General features: G+C 40.8%; 1 protein-coding gene across 1 annotated transcript in view; it reads left to right on the plus strand.

The window, feature by feature from the left end:
• PDE4B (phosphodiesterase 4B) overlaps positions 1 to 22,467 on the plus strand; it is a 250,155-nt gene that overhangs the window by 26,710 nt on the left and 200,978 nt on the right. Inside the window, exons 2-3 of the mRNA XM_081915774.1 lie at positions 7,055 to 7,168; positions 10,283 to 10,512. Coding sequence (XP_081771900.1) covers positions 7,127 to 7,168; positions 10,283 to 10,512 — 272 coding nt within the window. The 5' untranslated portion in view covers positions 7,055 to 7,126. The remainder of the gene's footprint in view (positions 1 to 7,054; positions 7,169 to 10,282; positions 10,513 to 22,467) is intronic.

Genomic DNA, 22,467 nt, shown 5'->3' on the forward strand with positions numbered 1-22,467 from the left:
CCAGCTAGATAGAAATTGCCAGTGCACAATGTTGGAATTTGCAATTCTTATTATTATAACCAGCAACTTTCCATTTACACATTCAGGTCCAAATGCAACAATGCTGCATCCCCCATCCCATTCCAAAGCTATAGCAAAGCATTCTTCCTTCCTTCCTATATACATGAAAATGTAAGACTGTCATCATGTAGCCCCACTGGAGGAATTATAGTCCTGCATCGCAGCCCTGGATTTGCATGAAATCAGGGTGAGGAGAAAAAGAGAAAGCAGGTTGCACCGCAGTAGAGGAAAACAATGGTTCTAAACAACACAGAGGTTTGAATAAAGTAGAGATGGAGCAAAACGGAGGGGGAAAATGGGCATGAATTTAGCAAATGAGAGAAATGCAAGAAGCAGAGGCTGTGGGGAAGAGGAGGAGGGAGGGAGGAAAGTTTTGACTTGACTGCCCAACATAACAGCCTGCTGCACTGTGTCCAGCTTCAGAATGAGATATAATTTGGGGTTGGATTATTTTCCTAATCATCTCATGAAATGGCACATTAGAATTTACTGTTGAAAAGAAGTGAGGTGGGTGCTGATTGAGGTGAAGTCGTGTGGATCAAGGCACATACGAGGAGCTACTAATCTACAGTATCAATGGGTAAATGAGTCCTCAGTATCCCAACCTTCGAGTGGTTCTTTAAAGGCACATTTTAAAGTCTTTTCCCTGCAGAACGAAGGAGAAAACAATACTCCCCTCATGGCTCTCTGGGTTGAAGCCACTGACCTTTGGCATTCTTAGAATGGAGAGCATTTAAATCACTAATAATACACATTTCTAGTTCATAAATAACACAATATTCAAAATCTATAAAGTTTTTAAAAAATACCTTTTATCTCTTAGACATGCATTTTAACTCATTGACAAGTAAATGTTTTTTAAAAAATCTCGGTAGAGTTATGCTTTCATTGTCAGAATACTGAAAGAATTACTTGCACTTTCAGTTTAGCTCTGCACAAAAATTTAAACCTTGTGTCAAGAAGCAATGTAACACGTTTATATTAGTATAGATTTTCCCATCATGTTTGGAGAAAATGAAAACCAATGGCAGTATAATTGTACCTTCTCTGACAGATCGAAAGAGTTACTGGAATTTTTAAAGGAGACTAAATATGTTATACTCATTTTTAATGATTTGATTCTGGCGGCAGGGGGGACATGTATCTTTACAGTCCTCTAACCATTGTGACACCAAAGTAGGAGACTCCCTAATGGAAGCTGATTGTGTTTGTGTGTGAGAGAGAAGCCATAGATATGAAGTAGTAGTAGTAGTAGTAGTAGTAGTTGCTACCACTGTCCTTCATCCAAGGATCTCAGGGTGGTTTACAATCTAAAAGCACAAAAATGCATAACATAGTAACAAACAAAAGCAATATCTCCCCAGTTTAAAATACCATTGTTGTTGTTATTTAGTTGTTTAGTTGCGTCCGACTCTTCGTGACCCCATGGACCAGAGTACGCCAGACCCTCCACTGCCTCCCGCAGTTTGGTCAAACTCATGTTGCTGGCTTCGAGAACACTGTCCAACCATTAAAAGGCCATAGATGGTTTAATTAGCTAAAGGCCTACAAGAAGAGGAACATTTTCACCTGGCACTGAAATAAGACCATTGCTTCCTGCAATAGCGATGCATCACATGACTTGCCTGGCTATTGCCAGAAATGAAACAGGCCTGTCGTACTATGTAGGCTTGTCAAAGGTGTAAGATCTTTGTTTCCAAATGTGTTGACCTGCCCTCTTAACAATTGGGTCAGACTGAGGAAAATAAGCAAATCTGGGAGCTTTGTACCAACACCATGTTGGTCGTCTAGCATAATGAAATGAGGATTATGTGCTGTTTTGAGACTGTGTCTGCCTGCTGTTGCCCCTCCCCAGTGAACAGCTACTATCCTGCAGGGAACCTATGTCTAATTCACAACTTTCCTTATTTGAGCTATTGAGCAAATTTATAATTGTTCAGACCTTTAAAACTATGAATAGGATTAAAGAAACAGGTGTTTGTTTATATATAAAAAAGTTTGAAATAACTTTGGATGTACTTTAGTTTTAAAAAATTCAGCAATTTTACATGAAGGCACAGTTTCTGAGAACCATGATCACTGCAGAACCTGCTTCTTCCATGTGTGCAAAGCAGGTGATTTTAGATGTTCAGTCAAAGTGAAACCTGGACTATACTACCCGCTTTCTTTGTTAAAAGTTACTAGCAGATCCTAAGGTGCTGCTGATCGCTAAGGAAATTGGATGGTTTCAGTGTGATCCCAGCTGACAAGTGATATAATTACATCTGTGTGACGGATAATCTCTTTCATCCATTTGTTGCTTCCTAAAAGCTTTTCCTCTTAATTCACTCTCAGGGCTCTGCTTTTTATCCCTAAATCATCTGTTTTGGTTTGTCTGTAAGAGTTTGTTGCAGTGATCAGTATCATTTCCTTCTAAAAGCATATTTGTTTTTTCTCACCATTATTTATTTTTTAAAGTTGAATGCCCTCCAAAACCCCACAGAACTCTCTTCTTTAACCTGTTGAATAGGCAGTAGTCTCCCCCCCCACGCCCAAAATATAGGAATCTTTATAGGATCAGAAATACAGTTTGGTCTCTGTAATTACAAACCTGTCATCGTGTATCTGCTTCAGACAAAATCCAAACAAAACAATTATGACTGCAGTAAATTGGTCCTTCAGAACATGCTGTCCATAATTTAGAGGTGATAATAATCTTACTTTAAAACTAGGTGTGGATAATAGTTTCTCTCTGTTGGAATTAATGAAATTTGACATGTTGAAAAGGAGGTAGGTAACGAACATTGAGTCATCTTGTTCTGAGTACTGACCTCTAGCAACAGAAAACTATGATTATTTTTTTTAACAAACACTAAAAAGACAGTGTTGCACTCTTGTTTTCATCAGCTGGTTATATTGCTGTTTTCTAAAATCAAATTGAGTTAAGAAATTACCATACTTTCTGTTTTTAAGTGTAGACTGATCAGGTTTTTTTTTAAAAGAGTGCTGAAAGTAACTAATATGAACTGTAATATGAGTGCTGAAAGTAACTAATATTTTGGAGTTTCTAGAGAGCATACAAGGACCCTTGTTTTATCTGAATGGCTGAAATACATTTTCTTCAATACCTGAGATTTGGGGATTTATATCCCCAAGTACACAAGATATGGAGCATAAATTTGATGGTGATGTCACACACCAAAGAGTGCTGCTCTCTATAAGTTGCTAGTAAATAAGCCATGAAGAAATTATTTGGCATTAGATGTAGCTACCAGACCTAAAAATAGGTCAGTCTTGCAATGTGAGAAATGAAAAGGTTACTCTGGATCACATGATCAGGCAGCACAATAGGAATGGTCACTGCCCATGTGGGCCCAGTAATAGAATTTGAATAATGTGAGCAATTAAGTCAAATTATTACAGTTATTACAGTTAAAATATCAGATAATGATCTCAAGCTTAATATGGCAGATTGGGAGAACTACTCATGCCATTTGAATATCTGGGCTTCATTGGTTCCTGGTGAAAACATAATGGTATAAACACAATCTCTTATGGTGACCCAGATCCCTGACTTGATGTTCCAGGTTGCTACAGCAGAAATAGAGACAGTACATGAGTTGCCCATCTCTCAAATGCTCAAATGTGCTAACTTCCAGCTAATGGAGAAAAATGCCAAATTGCCGAAGGTCAGTGTGTCCATTTGCCATTGATGAAGCTCAGATCTTCATCAAGATTTCTAAGTTGTGATCTTAGATGTACCCAGGAATTTCAGTGCTTCAAGCACAATCTTTGAGAAACTGGTGTGTAATGCAACTGGGGTTTTCTTTTGAAATTTATAGTTCATAATCAAAGGCAAACTTGACCAGCCTCTAATCAACAAAAAGAGCACTCTTTACTCAGCTAGATCTCAAGGCTCCAAACATTGGGTTGTAGCCAACACTGTAGCTCCTCTGCTGTAAGGGAATTCTGAACTTCCTCTCCCCCTCCCCCTCCAGCCCCCACATGCCCCCAGAGTCAGCTTCAGAGAGTTGGAACCCCACTAGTACAGCACTGGGTGCAACCCATAAATTCTAGTTCTCATCCACAGGAAAATGGCTGGACTATGAAAGAGACTGAAAATACAGGAAGTCACTTTCTTCAGTTAGTTAAAAGAACGGTCTCTTCTGGATATGAAGTTTACTTGCATTTAATTGGATTGCTTCTGTTTTTATACATTGTTTAAAGTCAGGGTTTCATATGTGAGGGAAGAGCACGCATGGCATTCTGCAGTGTGCTGAGAAGTGACCATTGCTTATTCTCTGACAAGAGGACTTGATATAAGGCTGTTGGTTGGTTGGTTGGTGTTCAGAATCTGATTAGTTACTGTGGTTTGTTGTTTAAAAATTGTCTTGTAGCTTGGTTTTCCTCTTATTGTCTCTGGAGATTCTGAGTGTCAGTGTGTTTATTTGTTTTTGTTTTTGTTTACTGAACTCTGTGTTAGAGGTGTGTATGGGGGAATCCAGAGGATGTATATTCATATCTTGAAGGAATTATGTAAGCATTGAGATACTGCATTGATTTGTTAGCTCAAAGGGCCTCTGTGGAATGTTGCTGTTGGGCACTCATAGCCCACGTTTGCCTCAGCACAGATATCCAATAATTGGATTCATATTCATTTCTTCAATCAGTTTTATATGTTATGTGTAGAAAGTCAAGAGGGACCACACTGTTGTTTCACTGCACATTGCTTCTAGAACAAAGAGATGTTCTGCAGGGTATTTATGGAGAAATGTATGTTCCTGCTGCACCAGTTCTCATGAGCACACCACCACAATCTTCAAGTGGTATGATAGTCTAGGAGTTCCAGCACTTGCCCAGCGTTCATGTTTTCTTTTGGGAATGAGGCACAGCGGGGACTGTGGTGTCTTTATGATATATGGTTTGGTTTTTTTTACACATACATACAACCTGAGCCTATGATGGAGGGGTTCATAGAAGAGAAGAAGAAGAGTTTGGATTTGATATCCCACTTTATCACTACCCGAAGGAGTCTCAAAGCAGCTAACATTCTCCTTTCCCTTCCTCCCCCACAACAAACACTCTGTGAGGTAAGTGGGGCTGAGAGACTTCAAAGAAGTGTGACTGGCCCAAGGTCACCCAGCAGCTGCATGTGGAGGAACAGGGACGCAAACCCGGTTCACCAGATTATGAGACTACAGCTCTTAACCACTACACCACAAGTGGCTCCCATAGCATTAACACCCAATAGGGTATTGCTTCTTCCACAGCCACAGTCTTGGATTCAAACAGAAATCGAACATTGCTCTCACATATTGCTCTGATTCTCTCTCCAGCTTGCTGCTTTACTTCTAGATCACATCACTGCCACTCAACTCTGATTCTGGCTTCGTCCTTTTAAATAAACATGAGCTGGGGCAGGGGACCCACCCATTTGCTGTCTCCCACAGAGCCCCTTTGATTTCCATAATGGCCCATCACCCAGACAATCACTTCAACAGGAAGCTAGCCCAGCTTATATTTCAACACTTGCTGGATGCAGGGGATGAAGGGTTTCTGCCTACAGCCTACTTCCTCCCCGTCAAACTCATAACACTAGAAGGACCTTGAGGTCTACAGATTTTCTATCTTTTAGAAAACTTTTTGATTTTCTGTTTCTTTGTACAGTTGTGAAACCCAGGATCTCTCAAAAGAGTCAACATTATCAGTTACCAGTTTCCAAGTTCACCCCATTGTGGGGATTAAAACCAACAATCTTCCGATCAGCAAGCCCAAGAGGCTCGGTGGTTTAGACCACAGTGCCACCTGTGTCCCAGCTCTGTCCCAGCTCCTGCCAACGTAGCAGTTCGAAAGCATGCCAGTGCAAGCAGATAAATAGGTACCGCTGCGGTGGGAAGGTAAACAGTGTTTCTGTGCGCTCTGGTACTCGTCATGGTCCTCCATGCGCCAGTAGCGGTTTAGTCATGCTGGCCACATGACCCAGGAAACTGTCTGTGGACAAACGCCGGCTCCCTTGCCTAAAAGTGAGATGAGCACCGCAACCCCATAGTCGCCTTTGACTGGACTTAACCATCCAGGGGTCCTTTATCTTTTACCTTTTTACCTGTTTTATAGTGCTTGTACAAATTGAAGGCACTATTCAGTTCCTATCCTGCAAAGAGCTGGAACTTTCAGGTGGTTCATCGATAATGAAGCTGAGTTATGCTGTGTCACGCTATTGGTCTTTCTTACCCAGTACTGCTTGCTCTGTCAACAGGTTTCCAAGGACTCAGCAGATCTTTCCCACCACAGCTAGCTTTTAACTAGAATTGCCAGGGATTGAAACCTAGAGCCATTTGTGTGCAAGGCATGTGCTTTATGGTGGTGCTATAAGTTCTTCCTATTGTGTGAATTAATCTTTCTGTGATTGTCTTAAAATGACATGGCTTGGCATGGCTTCAGGAAATGATTAAAATGAGAAATGGATTGTTTCTAAGCACCATCCTTCTATACAGGGAAAATCATGGTGATTGACCTGTAAAGATTATTTGGGCCCTTAGTATTTTTACAGTCACTCCTCTAGAGTGATAAATACACACATGGTTTCCTTACTTTAGCTGAATAAATATAGATTAATGATGTAATGATCAATTAAGAACTTATAATCCATCTGCTTCTTTTTAATCTAAAATGTGACAATGCATTCTGGAGCTGGGATTGTTTATGAGTACTTTTGCTATGTTGTAGTTATGTATTCCTTTTCATTTTGTAAGCTGTCTTGAGTATGGCTTGAACTGTGGAAAGGTGGCATACACATAAAAGTATGTATGTATGAATGAATGAATGAATGAATGAATGTATCTTCCCAAAACTGAACTCAATTATTATTTTGCAAAATAATTATATTTATGGAGTTCTACTGTGTCCAAGTATTTTCATGACAAATCCACATATGAAGGCCGAGTCAATTGTGGAAAAAATGTGTGATTGATCCTTCAGCTCGGACCGAGAATATGATTATCTTCTCTTTTGCTAGGTTTATTGGTCTGGCGGAAAACACCACTGAGAAGAGTGCTTGACATAACTGGGACAATTTTCGATCGCTATCATGAAGAAAAGCAGGAGTGTGATGACAGTCACCACAGATGGTGTAAGTGTGTTCTTTATATATGTACAGGGGGCTACCTTCACCTACTTAATTTGCATTCTAGTTGACACAGTTGTTTGTATATGTATTACTTTGCCTCCTTTTTAAAATACTTCTTATTCACAACAGATACAGGCGCTTACATTAAGGCATTTCTTTGAGAACATCAGCCAGTCACACACTTCCTGCTGCTTTAAATGTATATCAGCAAGAAGTGCCAGTGCCCTTTGTGACACATGATTTATGATTTCGCAGAAAAACAGTATATTGGGCTGCATAGAGAAAGTTGGCTTGCTCATAGCTGAGATAAAGCTAGATCCATTGGGTGCAGAATTTGCTCCCGCTTAAGAGGAAAATGGCATTGGTACAAAGGTAGGCCCAGTAGCATCATGCAGCATCTTTGGCCTCCATGCCCATTGCTGTGTTGGCACCTTCCCTGAGTCTCCTGTGCCAGCAGGCTTGTACCTACTGTTTTAATTTCCCCCAAAGCCTCTAAGGCAGGCATAGGCAAAGTCGGCCTTCCAGATGATTTGGGACTACAACTCCCATCATCCCTGACCACTGGTCCTGTTAGCTAGGGATGATGGGAGTTGTAGTCCCCAAAACATCTGGAGGGCCGAGTTTGCCTATGCCTGCTTTAAGGCTATCAATGGCTACTAGCCACGATAACTATATACAGTGGTACCTCGGGTTAAGAACTTAATTCGTTCTGGAGGTCTGTTTTTAACCTGAGATACCACTTTAGCTAATGGGGCCCCCCACTGCCACTGCGCCACCACCGCACAATTTCTGTTCTCATCCTGAAGCAAAGTTCTTAACCTGAGGTACTATTTCTGGGTTAGCTGCACCTGTAACCTGAAGCATCTGTAACCTGAGGTACCACTGTATTATATTTAGTATCACAGCCAGGATGCCTATGAATACCAGCTTATGGGGGACATGAGTGGAAGAGTACTATTGCCCTCATGTCCGCTTTGTGGGTGTTGATCTGTTTCAGAAGAGAGTTCTTCTTATGTTCTTAGTGTTGCTCCAGAGAAGTGTGGGAACTTAAAACCATGTCTCAAAGCTTTCTGGTGCTGATCGCAGTGCTGCTGCCACCACCACCAGGCTGGCAAAGCTGGAGGGCCCCACCCAGGACTCTTTGCTGAGTTCTGTCTCAAACCTCAAACATTGAGCATATTTATTTCCTTATGAAAATAAGTTCTTCCCTGGGAGGAAATGCGGGTCACTGGAAGGTGAGATACCTCACCCTGCAAAAATCCTGTTTGAATCCCCCGCCCCCAACATTCTTAATGTTCAAAAGGTCCACATGAATTTCTCATGCTCTGGTGTGCTCTTTTTTCCACATTTGTTATGGACTAGTTTTAAAGTATGAGAGGTTGGAGAGAAAAATTATTTAACTAGGCTGCTAAATTCCCCTCTCCCCCACTTTACTTTTGTGTGGATTGCAACCCTTTAAAAAAGGGAAGTAGCAAAGCTATATAAGTTTATTAGCTACAAGAATGTGCCATGTTAATGACAAGAAAGAAGTTACTACTCAATATTTTTAGTCAACTATTGACATTTTCCTATTGTGATGGAACTAAGATTGCTTTCAGAAGCTCTTGTATTACCAAATTGGCCTGAATGTAAGCCACAGTCTCCCCCCCAAATTCTGCCAGGGAAAAGTGTGGCTTATAATTGTGACCTTATGCCACCAGCAAAGGTCCCCCCCACCCCAGGAAGCAGCCCAGGACAGCGGGGCAATGGCACGCAGCCTGCCCACTGCTCCCAAGCCTCCCCCGAGCCGTCGGGGTGGGAGGCCGTTGGCAAAGCGGCACGGCTCCCCCCCCCGAGAACCGCCAGGAGTGCAGGGCAATGGCGCACAGCCTGCCCGCTGCTCCCATGCCTCCCCTGAGCCTCTGGAAAGAAGGGGGAAGGGGAGGGAGACCACCGGCAGGAAGATTTTCTTTTTTTTCTCCTCCCCCTTCAATTTTAAAGGTGCGCCATATTTGTGGGTACCGGTTATATTTGGGCCGATATGGTATTCTGGTCTGTTGTTTGGCTTCACAAATTGTGCAGTTGGTCAAGCCTTTTCTTCACTAAGCATGACCTGTAACAAGGTTTTTTTCTTGGTTACACCCCATGGTTAATTTGGAAAGAGCTTACGAACAAGCCTGGGTTTGGATGACACACCAAGTCAAGAGTGGGGAACTTTTCTGGCTCCATGGGCCTAGATCATTATCAGGATCAGTCTCACAGGCCATATTTAACAGGTAGATAGCCACTGACCTGTCAATTACCCGGTGGCACAATGATGTCAGGTGCTGCTGAAACGAAGGGGTTTGTTGTTTTTTAAGCAGGCTCTGTTTTGTCCTTGGATGAGCAGGGGTTAAATCCTGCTGCATTGGTTGTGCACCCCGTTCCCTTCTGGGAACAGGAGCTTGCAGTTATCACAGAATTCTACCTTGCCCACCTGATAACCTCATAATTCATATCAGTTAGTGGACAGGTAGGTATGGTTTGGGGAAAACGGACTTATGGGCCAGCTTGGACCTTCTGACATGCCCAAACTGGCCCATGGGCCAAAGGTTCCTCACCTTTGTACTAAGCAATACCTTGGCTTGGTTCATGGCAACAAAGCAGCAAATAGGATCAGAGGTGTGTGGCATTCTGCTCTCTGGAAGCCTGCATATCCGTGTGAAGTTGGCTTGGCATGACACATGAATCAGGCCATTATGCCCCTTTGATTTCAGTAGGAAAAAGTTTAGCATGTGCTTAAGTTAACTGTTTAGGCTGGTGGGTGAATTGCACACAACACCATTTTGAACTGACTTTTTACTCATTTACAGCTATTTTGTAATTTCACTGTTGTAGTCACAGGCTGGAAGCCAATCACACAGCTTGCCAAAATATATTAGTGCAGAATTGAATATGCTTATTTATCTGTATACACACACACACACACACACACACACACACACACACACTATATGTTAAGAAACTATTTTATATGTTTTTCATGTGAATGAACAGTGTACATTTCCATTTTGTATTTGTAAGCATTATTGATATTCTAATTCATGAAATGGAATCCCTGTATAAATCAAAATCTCTATTTTTTTTATTTTTTTACAGAATGTGAAAGATTACTTAGAATGCGGCCTGAGCAAGTCTTATAGCGCATCTAGTAACACCCTTGGCATAGATCTCTGGAGAGGAAGAAGATGCTGCTCTGGTAATTTGCAGTTGCCACCACTGTCCCAAAGGCAGAGTGAAAGAGCAAGAACACCAGATAACATTTCTAGACCCACGACTTTGCCCCTACTGAACCTTCCCAGCATTGCCATTACCACTTACCAGGATAGGTAAGTTTCTCGAAGAGAGATTACATCTGGGAAGTTTGTTACGTATTATCTTAAGGCCTTTCTTTTGTTAGAAAGACTGTTTCATAACAAGAAATGCTCGTGTTTCAAAACCGACCGGATTTCCATGGCATGTCCATTTTATAAAAACCATTCAGAGGTGAAACGGTTTACCACACACTCTTCTAGAATTTTAAACAAAGTTGCTATTTTAGGAAACTTTATTCCTTGATCCTTTGACCATGTTAAGTGTACACCTAGAGCCATGGAATGCTGAAAAGATGAGGGTAAAAGAGAATTGAGGAGTAGTGAGGGTGAATTGGCTTTCTAGAGCTTCTAACAGTTTACCTGTTAGACAGGAGCACTCCTGGGGGCGGATATACTGCAGTATTTTGTTGCAGGTCCTACTTGCTCAATTTAATTTGTAAAATATTTTTCCAGTATAAAGATGCAATATATATGCTTGAAATCTTAATGCTGATTTAATTACTGTATTACTGTATTTTGCCTTTATAATATCTTCAAAAGGTTTTAAGAATAGCAGTCCATATTCTCAAGGAAACTTTATCTGAAAACTTTCCAGAGACTATTAGAATATATTTGAGGGCATGAGCAGAATGTGTATCTTTCAGCAAGATCTACTTAATGAATTCTGTTGGATGTTAGTGATGCCTTGTTCAACAAAAATTCATGGGGGGCGTGAAGCCGTTTCTTTTCACAAATCCCAAATGAATAGCAAAGAAAAGGCATGTGTCTTTTCTTAGGATACCTAATGCATTATGTTTGAACAGCTTGTCTCCTTTTGCCTTTAATCTGTATAGCTTTCTATTACTTTAGAAAGATGAAACATTCTTTGATCTTATTACCTTTGCATACATTTATTTTAAAAACTTAAAAGTTTTCCAACCTGGATATGTTGCAAAATCCCAACACTATTAATGAACACGTTCAGTCTAAAGTATGTTACTTAAAGTCTTAAATGGCTCAGGACTGCAATACCGTAAGGACAGCCTCTCCCCTTATGAACCAACCCAGACCCTGCAACAATCATCTGAGGCCCTTATTTGTGTGCCTCCTTTATGAGAAGTTTTGAGGGTGGCAACATAAGAACAGGCTTTTTCTGCCTTGGCTCTATGCTTGTGGGATATTCTTCTCAGGGAGGTTTGGCTGGCACCTTGAGATGCCAGGCAAAAAACACCTATCTTCTCCCAGGCCTTTGACTAGTTAAACCATTTATGGCCTCACTTCATTCATGGGAGTAAGAAGCATCCATCAGTTATCCTGTCACCCTGAACGATGATGTTATTCCTCTTCCTCTGAAAAAAAGAGAGAGGCCTGGAGCTGTGTTTCCCCCATCAGCTATATGGTTCGCCAACAGACTATGATCATTTCAACAGTTTTATAGTTCAGTCTACTCTCTTCCCAGCTGAAAAACCTTTCCGCAGCCTCATATGTGCTAACAGACTCACACCCTGCCCACAAAAAAACCCCTCTCACTTTTGAACAGTTGGTCATAAATATTCCATACAAACTGAGGAGCTGAGCCAAGGGTGTTTACTTCAGGTTTTTCCTTTGGTTGCATTTATTTGATTTGAAGGGAAAGTGTAGATTGGCAAGACCAATGTTGATCTGAATATCTAGCTGATCTTTGCTTATATTTGATTTCTCATTCATCTCCTTACAATGATAGTAAATGATTATCCAAGGCTGGCTTTGGCAGCCTGAATAAGTGTATAGATTGCCATGAATATGCGGTATGTGGGATTGGGTGAAAGATAAAACGCAGGTGTTCCGCTCTTACCAAATTTGTTATATGTTCTACTTAACTATTTCCATCCTTAAAATATACTATTTCCAGAAAGAGCAAGCCCCATATGGTTGTCCCTCTATGCACTTATGATTATAGATTTGGCACAGTTTTAACACTTTCTCCTTTAAAATATGTAATAAACAAAGTTCATGTGCATGTTTCTTAAAAACAGGTTCTCGTTTAGTTTTAGCTAAATCCAACCAGAAATTACTGGTTCGTGATTAGTTCTTTACAACACAAGAGGGCATTGCTGCACCTCTTTTCTGATACAGTATGCATTTAATAAAATATCTTCAAACTGGTTACAGCCATCATGGATGAAATATCTCCTAATTTGTGTTTTAAAAGTACTATTGAATTAGCACTGGCTTGTTTTTTTGGGGGGGGGGATTTTAAGTTTCTGATATACGGCAGTATAGGTCATGTCTGATTTAATAGGCATTGTGCAGCAGAATCCTAAACCTAAGTGTCATTACAGAATGTCTGCTGTAGTGTCACAAATACCTTTTCCGGTAAAATACTGCACAGTTACCTTGGAGCAGTGAGCCAAACCCTCTCCACTCTTCTCATTCCCAAGCGTCGGCACCTGTTTACATGATGGGTGTTGGAGATGCAATGCTTACCCCTTCATTTGTCTGTGATTACATAAGTGCACACCCCCAAGTGTTTTTTTAAGTTGTTTGTGCACTGGTTGTAATGACAAGCACCTGCAGAGGATGGATGTAGTGAAGGGAAACTGTGCACCTGAGGAAGAGCTTGGACATTTCGAGATACGTGTGAGATAACTTACACAATTTCTTTTCAACTCCCCACGCAGATTCATAAACTCTTATTTCTTGATGCCACTGCATTTTGAAAGGGAAGGCTCTTCTTTTTATCTATGCTTCAATTCTGCTAAACAATGTGAAATGAAATAAAATTGGAATAGAGGCAGGTGGGTACAGCTATAGACACCTCTTCATACTGTGATGCAGTCCACTTACTCCATAGCCAAAGTGAAAAATAAGATAGGACTACCTATGCATATCAAGACTCAAGTTGTTGTTGGCATCCGTCTGTCTCAAGGGACAGTGGAGTGTACTTCTGAGGGTGAAGCCAAACCGCTGGGGAATCACAGCACCTGCCGTGGCTGCAGAGACTGGTAACTTGTAGCTGCTGCCACTTCTTACATTGTTTTTTGCTGCATTAGCAGCACCAAAGTGACCTCTTCAGGGTGCAAGGCTGGGCAGTGTGCATGGAAGTCCTGGGCTGCCCAGATTAGAAGCCCCCTCTCTTGGCATGACTGATGTGGTCCAAAGGAAAGCAGAGCAATACATTCGGCACCGGCTAAGCTGCAGGAGTTGCTAGAAGGAGGCAACTGTTTTAGGATTTGTGTAAGGTTTACACCGTAGCCTTTTCTTCTTCTGAAGATGTCCCTCAAGGCATTGGGTACAGATTTTTCCTCAAGGCTTACTCCCAAAACCTATAGCATGAAATGGGTATTGCCTCAAGGCAGCGAATGTTTAGGATCAGAGCTTTTCTTCTCCTAGATGGGCTACCATCCCAGGTTGAAGAGCCCCATCTGCCCATCTTTCCCTGTAACTATCATCTTGACTATTGGACCCATTGTTGGTCTTGTCCACTCAATCTGCCAGATGAGGGTTTGAGACCCATCGGCTACACTCACCTGGTTTAACAGGCTGGTAGAAGCCATTTCCCACCTGTGGCTGCTGTCACTTGCTGACAGCTTCTAGGGGCCATAGGTGAGAGCTGAGTGTAGGGTAAGGGCCAGTGTTGAACCAACTACTCCAGAAGGAGCATGGCGTGTCCCCCACAAGAGGTGCTACCCCTCCCTTAAACCCCCTCCCCAAATACTCAAGTATGTTGAAGGAAAGAGTGTGTGGGAAAGCTTTCTTGTGCATATTGTCTGCAACATTAGCATTTCTTGGAACCGGCATTCACATTTTATATTGACTGGGTTTTTCAAAAGTTACATCAAAGTGACTCATTAATCATTGGCATCTTCAGAAAATCTCTTGGCAATTAGTCATGTTTTTAATCATTCTGGCAAGCTTTCTGGCATGTGACTTCTGATACTGCAGGTCAATTTTTATCCTGTTATGTGTTGATCTTAAAACACCTTCTAGGCACCAGTACACCTGCATGAATTTATGTATTATCATTATCAAAACATATATTTTTACAAATTGTGCAAAACATATATACTGTACTTATTTCTCTCACGTAGATAAATTGGAGCTAACAAAATATATTTCCCTATGCTTGAATTGGTAGTCTATGTACATTCTATGCATTGGCTATGAAAGAAAACAGTGTGAAAGGATCAACATCTCATTCTAGATGGTTTTGCAGTTACTTTAAATAGGAATGCATGTGCTGCTAGGTAACTCACTTTAGTGGTATATCAAACATAACACAGGGTCCCTGCCTCTTTAAGAAGATGCTGAAGTGAGCTTCGGAGTTTCTCATCTTAACAAAAGATAAGTCTATTACACTATGAGGCTCCTACCTCACTTTCACTCCCCCAGTTATCACTCATTAACTAGGCACCGTGGACCATACTTGCATTGCTCAGTCACATCCACAACCTCTTCCTTGTGGAGTCTGCCAGGCTTCTGTCAGAACCTTGGCTGCAGTTTCCCTCTACACTGATTTAGCAACGAAGGTTGCTTCAAAAGCTATCGTGCTGAGACTTAACTACAACTCTCTTATCAACCATCAGATAGTCTCCAGTTGATCTACTGTATCTTCCCTCAAAACCTGTAAAGTCTTAAAAGGGCTTGGGGCCCAATACCTGAAGGAGTACCTCTTCCTATACCAGCCTGCCAAGGTCTTAAGATCACCAGCAGATGTAGATTGTTTTTCCTTAATGGAGAGGGTTGTTTAACCCCCCCCCCCCCCCCGTGTTGGAGTCATGACTTTGGGATTCCCTTTCCAAGGAGCACATCTGGCAATGGCATTACAGGCTTTTAAACACAAGGTGCTTAAAACAGGTGCTTCCTGTTTGGGAAGCTTAGATAAATTTTGGAATTCTGTCTTACTCTGCTGTCTGCTTGTTTCTTTCTGTTTTTCCTCTTCTCTTACTGTATTTGTTAAGTTTATTTGCTGGTTTTAAATTGTCTTTCTATGTTGTGTGAATTAGTTTGATTCATAGTTTTGTACATCACCCTGGAACATTTTGATGAATAGCAGTAGGGTATTTATTTATTTTAAAATATTTCTTACATTATTAAAGATTGAGATTATCTTCTATTGGGAAGTATGCAAATCTCTGCTAAAGGGAGTTTATAAGGGCCTAATCTGGCATTCTGGGTCAATCCAAAATTGGATGAAGTTTGGTATTTGCAATAATTTTTTTTTAGTGTTGCTAAACATAAAATATTTCATTTTTAAAAATGGCATTTGCATTTTTTGTGGGTTCATTTATTGACATACATTGTTGTTAGGCAATGAACTGTGTATGTCAAAATAAATAATAACAAAGGACTAGGAGATAATTAATCCTGACTTTCAATAAAACAAGGAATCTGGTTTGGGTATATGAGGTTGCTTCAGAGAAAGGTCCAACAGGAATGAGTCCATGTGTAGGAGCTTCACCCATGCTGTTCAGTGGCCATACCTATCCTGTCTTCAGGACATCCAGACATGAATGATAGCATTTGGAAAGATGCTATGTAGCAGAACTCAAAATGTTTGCTCCCAGTTTGTGTGCTCATTTTTCATATTTTCAAGGGCCATTTTCAAGGTATCGGACCCAACAAGTATCAGGTTTCATATACCCGCTGCTATGCAAAACTAACATCTAACACATGGTTGCCTGACACTGGCAGAGTGAACTGGGCCACACTTATTTCTTGCACAGCAGTTACCTGTATCCAGCATTATCTGAAGGAATCCCCAAGTTTCAAGGTCATTTTGTGTACTGTTTAGAATTGAAACGGATATGATTCCAGTAAAGAATTCACATATTTGGTTTTTTAAATTAATAGAAGTGCAGAAGGGACCAAACGTATTGTGGTAGTAACCAAATAATTTAGTCACCCAGGGTGTAAAGGGTTAGGAGCCTCTCAAAGAGCCAGACAAAGGTTGCTTTGGCTTTCTAGAATTGGATTGCAAGAAAGGTTACCTGTTGCTGCTGCCTCCTGCCAGCAAGGTTCCTCGGTGGGTATTTTTTGTTAGGATTGAGCTTGTTATGATCCTCTCACTTCAAGAATCTCTGTTAGAGGTGCAGCAGTTGCCCATATAAAATCGAGGACTTCATGGGGCAGAAGTTGTTGTTTCTATCCTTGCTTTTTCTGGTTAGCCTATGGAACATGAGGGATGAGCAGCAGCAAGCTTTGGTTAATTATTACATGTGCAAGAATTGTTGTAAGGAAACACAAGAGGTCTGGATTTAAACAGTAGTTAAAGCTTCCTTCCTTACCCCAGTTCTTTGTAGAAATCGAAGAAGTTGGAACAGAATTCAGTGATGAAAAAATGTTAGGGGTGGGTTAAAATGAGCAAAATGCTGGAGTATAAAGAACAAAGTGTAGAGAGTACAGTGGTACCTCAGTATGCGAACGGGATCCGTTCCGGAGCCCCGTTCGCATCCTGAATAGAACATAAGATGCGACAGTGCATCTGCGCATCATGTTTTGCGGCTTCCGCACATGCGCATGATGTCATTTTTAGCGTCTGCGCATGTGCGAGCGGTGAAACCCAGAAGTAATGCTATCCGTTACTTCTGGGTTGCTGCGGAGCGCAACCCAAAGTGCTCAACCTGAAGCACATTCAACCTGAGGTATGACTGTATGTCAGCTGCTTACCAACATTTGAACTCCTAAGAAGGCAAAGCGTGTTCTCCTTCATGGAGAGCACGTGTTGCGGTGGGGTCTGCTGAGCCACCCCTCTGTTACGAGGCAGGGTCTCTAAAGATGGCGTGGGGCAGTGATTGGTTCACTGGGTTGCTGGGGTAAAAGTTATGTTGCAGTTTGGGTGGGAGGGGTAAAATGTTTAAATACTCTGCACACAGCCTGGAGCTTTCTCTTTGCTGTGTGCAACGGATCACCCGCCCACCCGCCCTTGAGTAAGGGGTTGTTGCATTGACCTTGCTATGCCTGTCATGGGGTCGTCTGCCATTGGGGCAGGGGCCTGGTAGGAATTTTGTCCATCGGGCTGATTGGCTGGGCCATTTGGTTTTTGCCTACTGCGTAGCAAATCGTCACAACTTGTAAGGTTGCGGTTAGGCTTTGGTTATAAATTGGTGGAGGAGGGGTTGGGATAGGCTGGGCCTGCCCCTCCATGGTTGCTGCGGAAAGGGAATTCTGTTAAAGGAATCCTGGGGCTTGCCATCTTTTCATCCAATCCCTGGAATGGGACTAGGGCCGGCAAGCCTTCGGGGAGCATGTGGATGAGAATTGAGGGTCTGTGACTCAGCTCCATTTCTCCCCGACTTGCTTTCCCCGGCACTGTCTTTCGGTGGTGCCCGGAAGTCAGTTCTGTCCCCAGGCGGGGGGACAGATAGTCTTAACCAATGCCTAAACAACCACTCACGGTTTTGTATTTAAATAAAGTTGTGGCCAAAATTATGCCAAAAACCTTAAACAAAAATTAAGTGTGCGTTGTGAGTTATTTGGGGGGTGGCTTGGGGACCTCGACACGCAATTAGCATTATGTTATATAAGCCAGGAGTGTGTGGAACTCATTTATATGCTGCCACATAAATATAGCATAGGTTTTTAAATACTGAAAAATATTTTTCTAATACCAGTTCAGTGATATTGTCCATACAGATTAGTTAATGTTTTAGTCTTGATCTATGCTTGTTTGATAAGGTTTGGAGAAGCCTTCCTCAACCTGGTTCCCTCCAGATGTTTGGGGCATGTGGGGTGGGGAGAGTGCTGTTGTTCTCAGGTCCTGCATTTGGGCTTCCTGTAGGCATCTGGTTTTGCTGCTGTGGGAAGAGAATGCTGGATTAGATGAGCCGCTCATCTGATCCAGCAAGCCCTTCTCATGGACATGCTAACAAGGGCTGATGGAAGTTGTAGTTCAAAGTATCTGGAGGGAACTAGGTTGGAAAAGGCTGGCTTTGGATGACAGGGAAGCTTATTTTTCATTTTGCACATATCTGCACACACAGACACCATTTTGTCCTTCAATGCCTGCCATGTTTTTCTTTAGAACAAGGTGACATTTCTTAAAAAGAAAAAAAAATAGATCATGTGCTGTTTGTAACATCTAATGTACTCCATAGGAAAATGGTTTTTAATTACAATCTACTGTTTCTGGACAATATAAATGATAGCTTAGTTTGGAAAAGAGAATTACTATGATTATCGCAAGTTTCCTTGACAACCAAGGAGATATCGTGAATGTTGAATTGTTTTAGAGCTGGATATAGACTTGAAGACTTCATCTAGGAAAAAATATTTCGGTGTGCTTTGGGGGCTTCTTTTCTTAAAATGGAGATTACCCTGAAGCCTTGCCCCAAATGGTTAGGAATCTTATTGGTTTCAGCATAGACCTTGATATGTGTTGAACACAATTACTCTCTCTTGTCATTTATGCCTTCTTTTAAAAAAAAATTCTGAAAGGCATGTCCACTGAACTATGGAAATATGCCAACAAAATGGGAAAGTATTCCTTGCATATTGAAGTGAAAGGTTATATGCCTTTTGGTCATGTTTACTGCTATTTAGCTTGGCATAGCTCACCGCAATAACATATTTCTATTCTATGAAAGTGTTCAGAATAAATATTTGTGATAAATTTCTTGCCATGACTGTGCTTTTTGTAAAGCCAACAGACCAAAACAGGAATTATTTTCTTGGACGAGAGAGAACTTGAATTTAATAATGCCAGGCAGGAAATAAATGAGTTAGATCTAGCATCTGTGGCTCAGCCAAATATTAGGACAGGGTATTGGACATACTGCTTTGTGCTTGCTTGCAATATAAGTTTTGTTCACATTATCCATGTTGTTTTCCCACAACTGTTGGTCTTTAACTGTGAGTACCCGTACAAGGTATGATCAAGAAAATTCAAAACCTTAAGCCACCATTTGAGCCAAGGTAAGTTAAAACAAAGGTGGGAAGGTGGTAAATAAAGATGAAAGGATGTAAAAGTCCTGCCCACAGGTGAGAGCCATTATAGTCAGTTTTCATCTGCACATTTTTGATCACATTGCAGTTTGAAGTGGAAAAATCTGCCTGTCCACTCAGACTAGCGTCTTATTGTGATTGAAAACAATAGAGAAGCTTTTATTATATCTATGATACATTTCATAAAATACATCTTAAACTGAATTTTGGATAGCCCATTTCTAAATTGTAAGGTTCAATAAAGAAATGAGAAATTCGGTTCAGTTTACACTTCAATGCAAAAATTTCTGACTTGCACTCCTGAATGAATATGTGAACCAAAGTGCAGTTATCTTTTAAAATTATCATATTTTAAAATTTCCAGTGCAGTTCTCCAGCCACATATGTAGCAAGATGTGTATATTAGGGGAAGGTGTTCATAAAAATGCATATACTAGTGAAAATAACATACAAAACTCATTATATTAGGGAAATTTGCTTGCAAAGATACGTATATCGAAAGCAATTCGCAAAATGCTGATGAATTTTTGTGAAAATGTTTTTTTTAAGTGCCGACAGATGTAGAATTGTGGAGAACTAAGAATGGAAAAATGAGAAATTGAGAGAAACCAAAATATCACAGGAGTATCAAAGGGCAAGTAGATAAATAGGTCTGGCGGGAAGGTAAATGGCGTTTCCGTGTGCTGCTCTGGTTCACCAGAAGCGGCTTAGTCATGCTGGCCACATGACCCAGAAGTTGTATGCCGGCTCCTTCGGCCAATAAAGTGAAATGAGCGCCGCAACCCCAGAGTCAGCCACGACTGGACCTAATGGTCATGGGTACCTTTACCTTTACCTATTTTAATGGAAATCAAAAACAACTAAAGATCCTGGGAAGGCTGTCCTTTAGAAATTGACTTAAGTCCTGGTTTTCAGCCATTTTCTTTTCAGAATTTCTTAGCTGTGCTTAAATCTAGTGCATGTTGCAGGTACGGTAGCATATAGAATCATATCAAGAAACTAATTGCCAAAGAGTTAATTTGTGCTGTCTGTGGTTTATCAGTAAAGTCATTTTAACTGAAAATATACAGAGAAGTGTTTTGGCTGTCTATATTTAGCTTTCATCTGTTGCTGTCACAGATGAATATCTTGGATCTTTCAGCTCAGCAGGAATATTCTCTGTTTAGGGTAGCTGCATGAGTATGGTATGATTATTATCGTTTAGCGTGACGATAACTCCCTTATATAATCACATGAAACACTTGTGGGATTATTTACTACAGGTTGTGGTTTAAAATGTGAATAGATGATTCTGCTTGTTTGGACAAAGGCAGCTATGTCTTCGTTGGGAATGAAATTTATTGTTTGGGTACGCAATAGGCTCGTTATTGCTGCGGAAAATCATTCCAAGATGCAGTGCAGGTATCTGAAAATACAGAAAGCTCTGGATACAGGTAGCTGCACAAGCAGAGGAAGAGAATATGTTTTAATGATTCTCTTACAGTAATGTACTCCCAGCAAAAGTAAAGTGGGACAGCTCGAAGTGTATCTAAAACTGGGAGAGCTGTTTCAGCAGGACCAATTAGCAAAAGAATTGAGCTGCTGAAAAAAATCAGTGCTTAGATGCAGCCCACAAAATCCTAAAATAGTAATAACCATATTTAAGGGGAAATGCTTTAAAAAGAGAGGGAAAAAGAATGTGATCGAAATGAAATTTCTTGAGCTGAAATGAGGACAGTGGAAACATTTTATAACATTGCAAGTTTGAATCATGGGATAGTTTTCTAGGGAATGAACTGTTGTGAGCCTAAAACATCTGGTGCATATAACAATTTATAGAGAAGTCACTAACATGTATTTATTAACTTGTATCCTCATCCAAAAACTGGTTGAAGTAGAACATATAAATTAAGCCATTATAGTCAAATGCAAGAAAATAGAGTTATATCTGTGTGAACCAACATACTGTGGCTTGTTTGGGTTGGGATTGTGTATTAGCCACTTTCATTGGCATATATACCATCAATTTGCAATGTGTCCATGAGAAATGATCTTCTGCATATTCATACCAAAGTGTATGTGGGAAATTATCTTCTATCTTGTCATAGCTACATGACAATCTTATGTTAATGATGAGAAACAACATCAGTTCCCACTATTTTAGAATTGGATGCTAAATTGTATGAATATGCAGTAATGGTCAAGTTAGCAAAATTACTATAAGCTTTATCACAATTGGAAATCTTTTTGTTTTGTTTTGTTTTGTTTTTTGCAGAATAAGGCTAACACTCCTGAAATGTAAATAATTTATTTTAGTTGCTGTGACTCGAAATATGTTTACATAGATATGAGATATGCACACTTTGTACCTTTTCTAATTTTAAGTTCTTAAAACAAAATTACACAGATACAAAATACACATCATTAGTTTTCTACACTTGAGATGTTCTGTTCTGTGAGTCCAAGTACAGTACAGACTGGGGAGAAGGATTGACTGATGCCCCAAAGAACCTAGTTGCAGGGATTCCGAAGAAAGATGCACAAAATTCTAGAGTGTTTAGTTCTAGAGCTGTATTTATAGAGATCTGTCAAGAGACTTATGCATAGCAATGCAATGCAGGGTTCCTGGCCACTGCCGCAGGATGGACACTGAAGCACCAAGCATTATGACTTTGTCTGTGAAGGGCTAGTCATGTATGGGTTACTTAAAAGAAAAGCTTCAACAATAGCCCAATCAACCACTCCGGGTTTAGAGGCTCGTTCCCCACTGCCATTCCCTCTCCCAGCTTACTAAACCAAAAACTAAGGCTCAAGCAAGCAGATAAGCATATAGGATCTCCTTTTACAGCTTGCACCGATGATTCCCCTATCAAGATGGTGTTTATAGGCCTTCCAGGACATTTGAACCATTTGGTTCTATTCACGAGGTTGCAAACATGTGGACAGTCCTAGCATTCTGGGAGAAGTCAATTAATACTAAAAAAAACCAAAAAAAACTTTTACACCTCATTTAAGATGTAATTATCTTGGCCTGAAGAAAAAGTCCATGAGCCCATATGCTCCCTTCTCCTTCTCTTCTTACCCCTCTTC

The sequence above is a fragment of the Podarcis melisellensis genome, assembly GCF_964234715.1.
Source record: "Podarcis melisellensis genome assembly, chromosome: 6".
NCBI lineage: Eukaryota > Metazoa > Chordata > Lepidosauria > Squamata > Lacertidae > Podarcis > Podarcis melisellensis.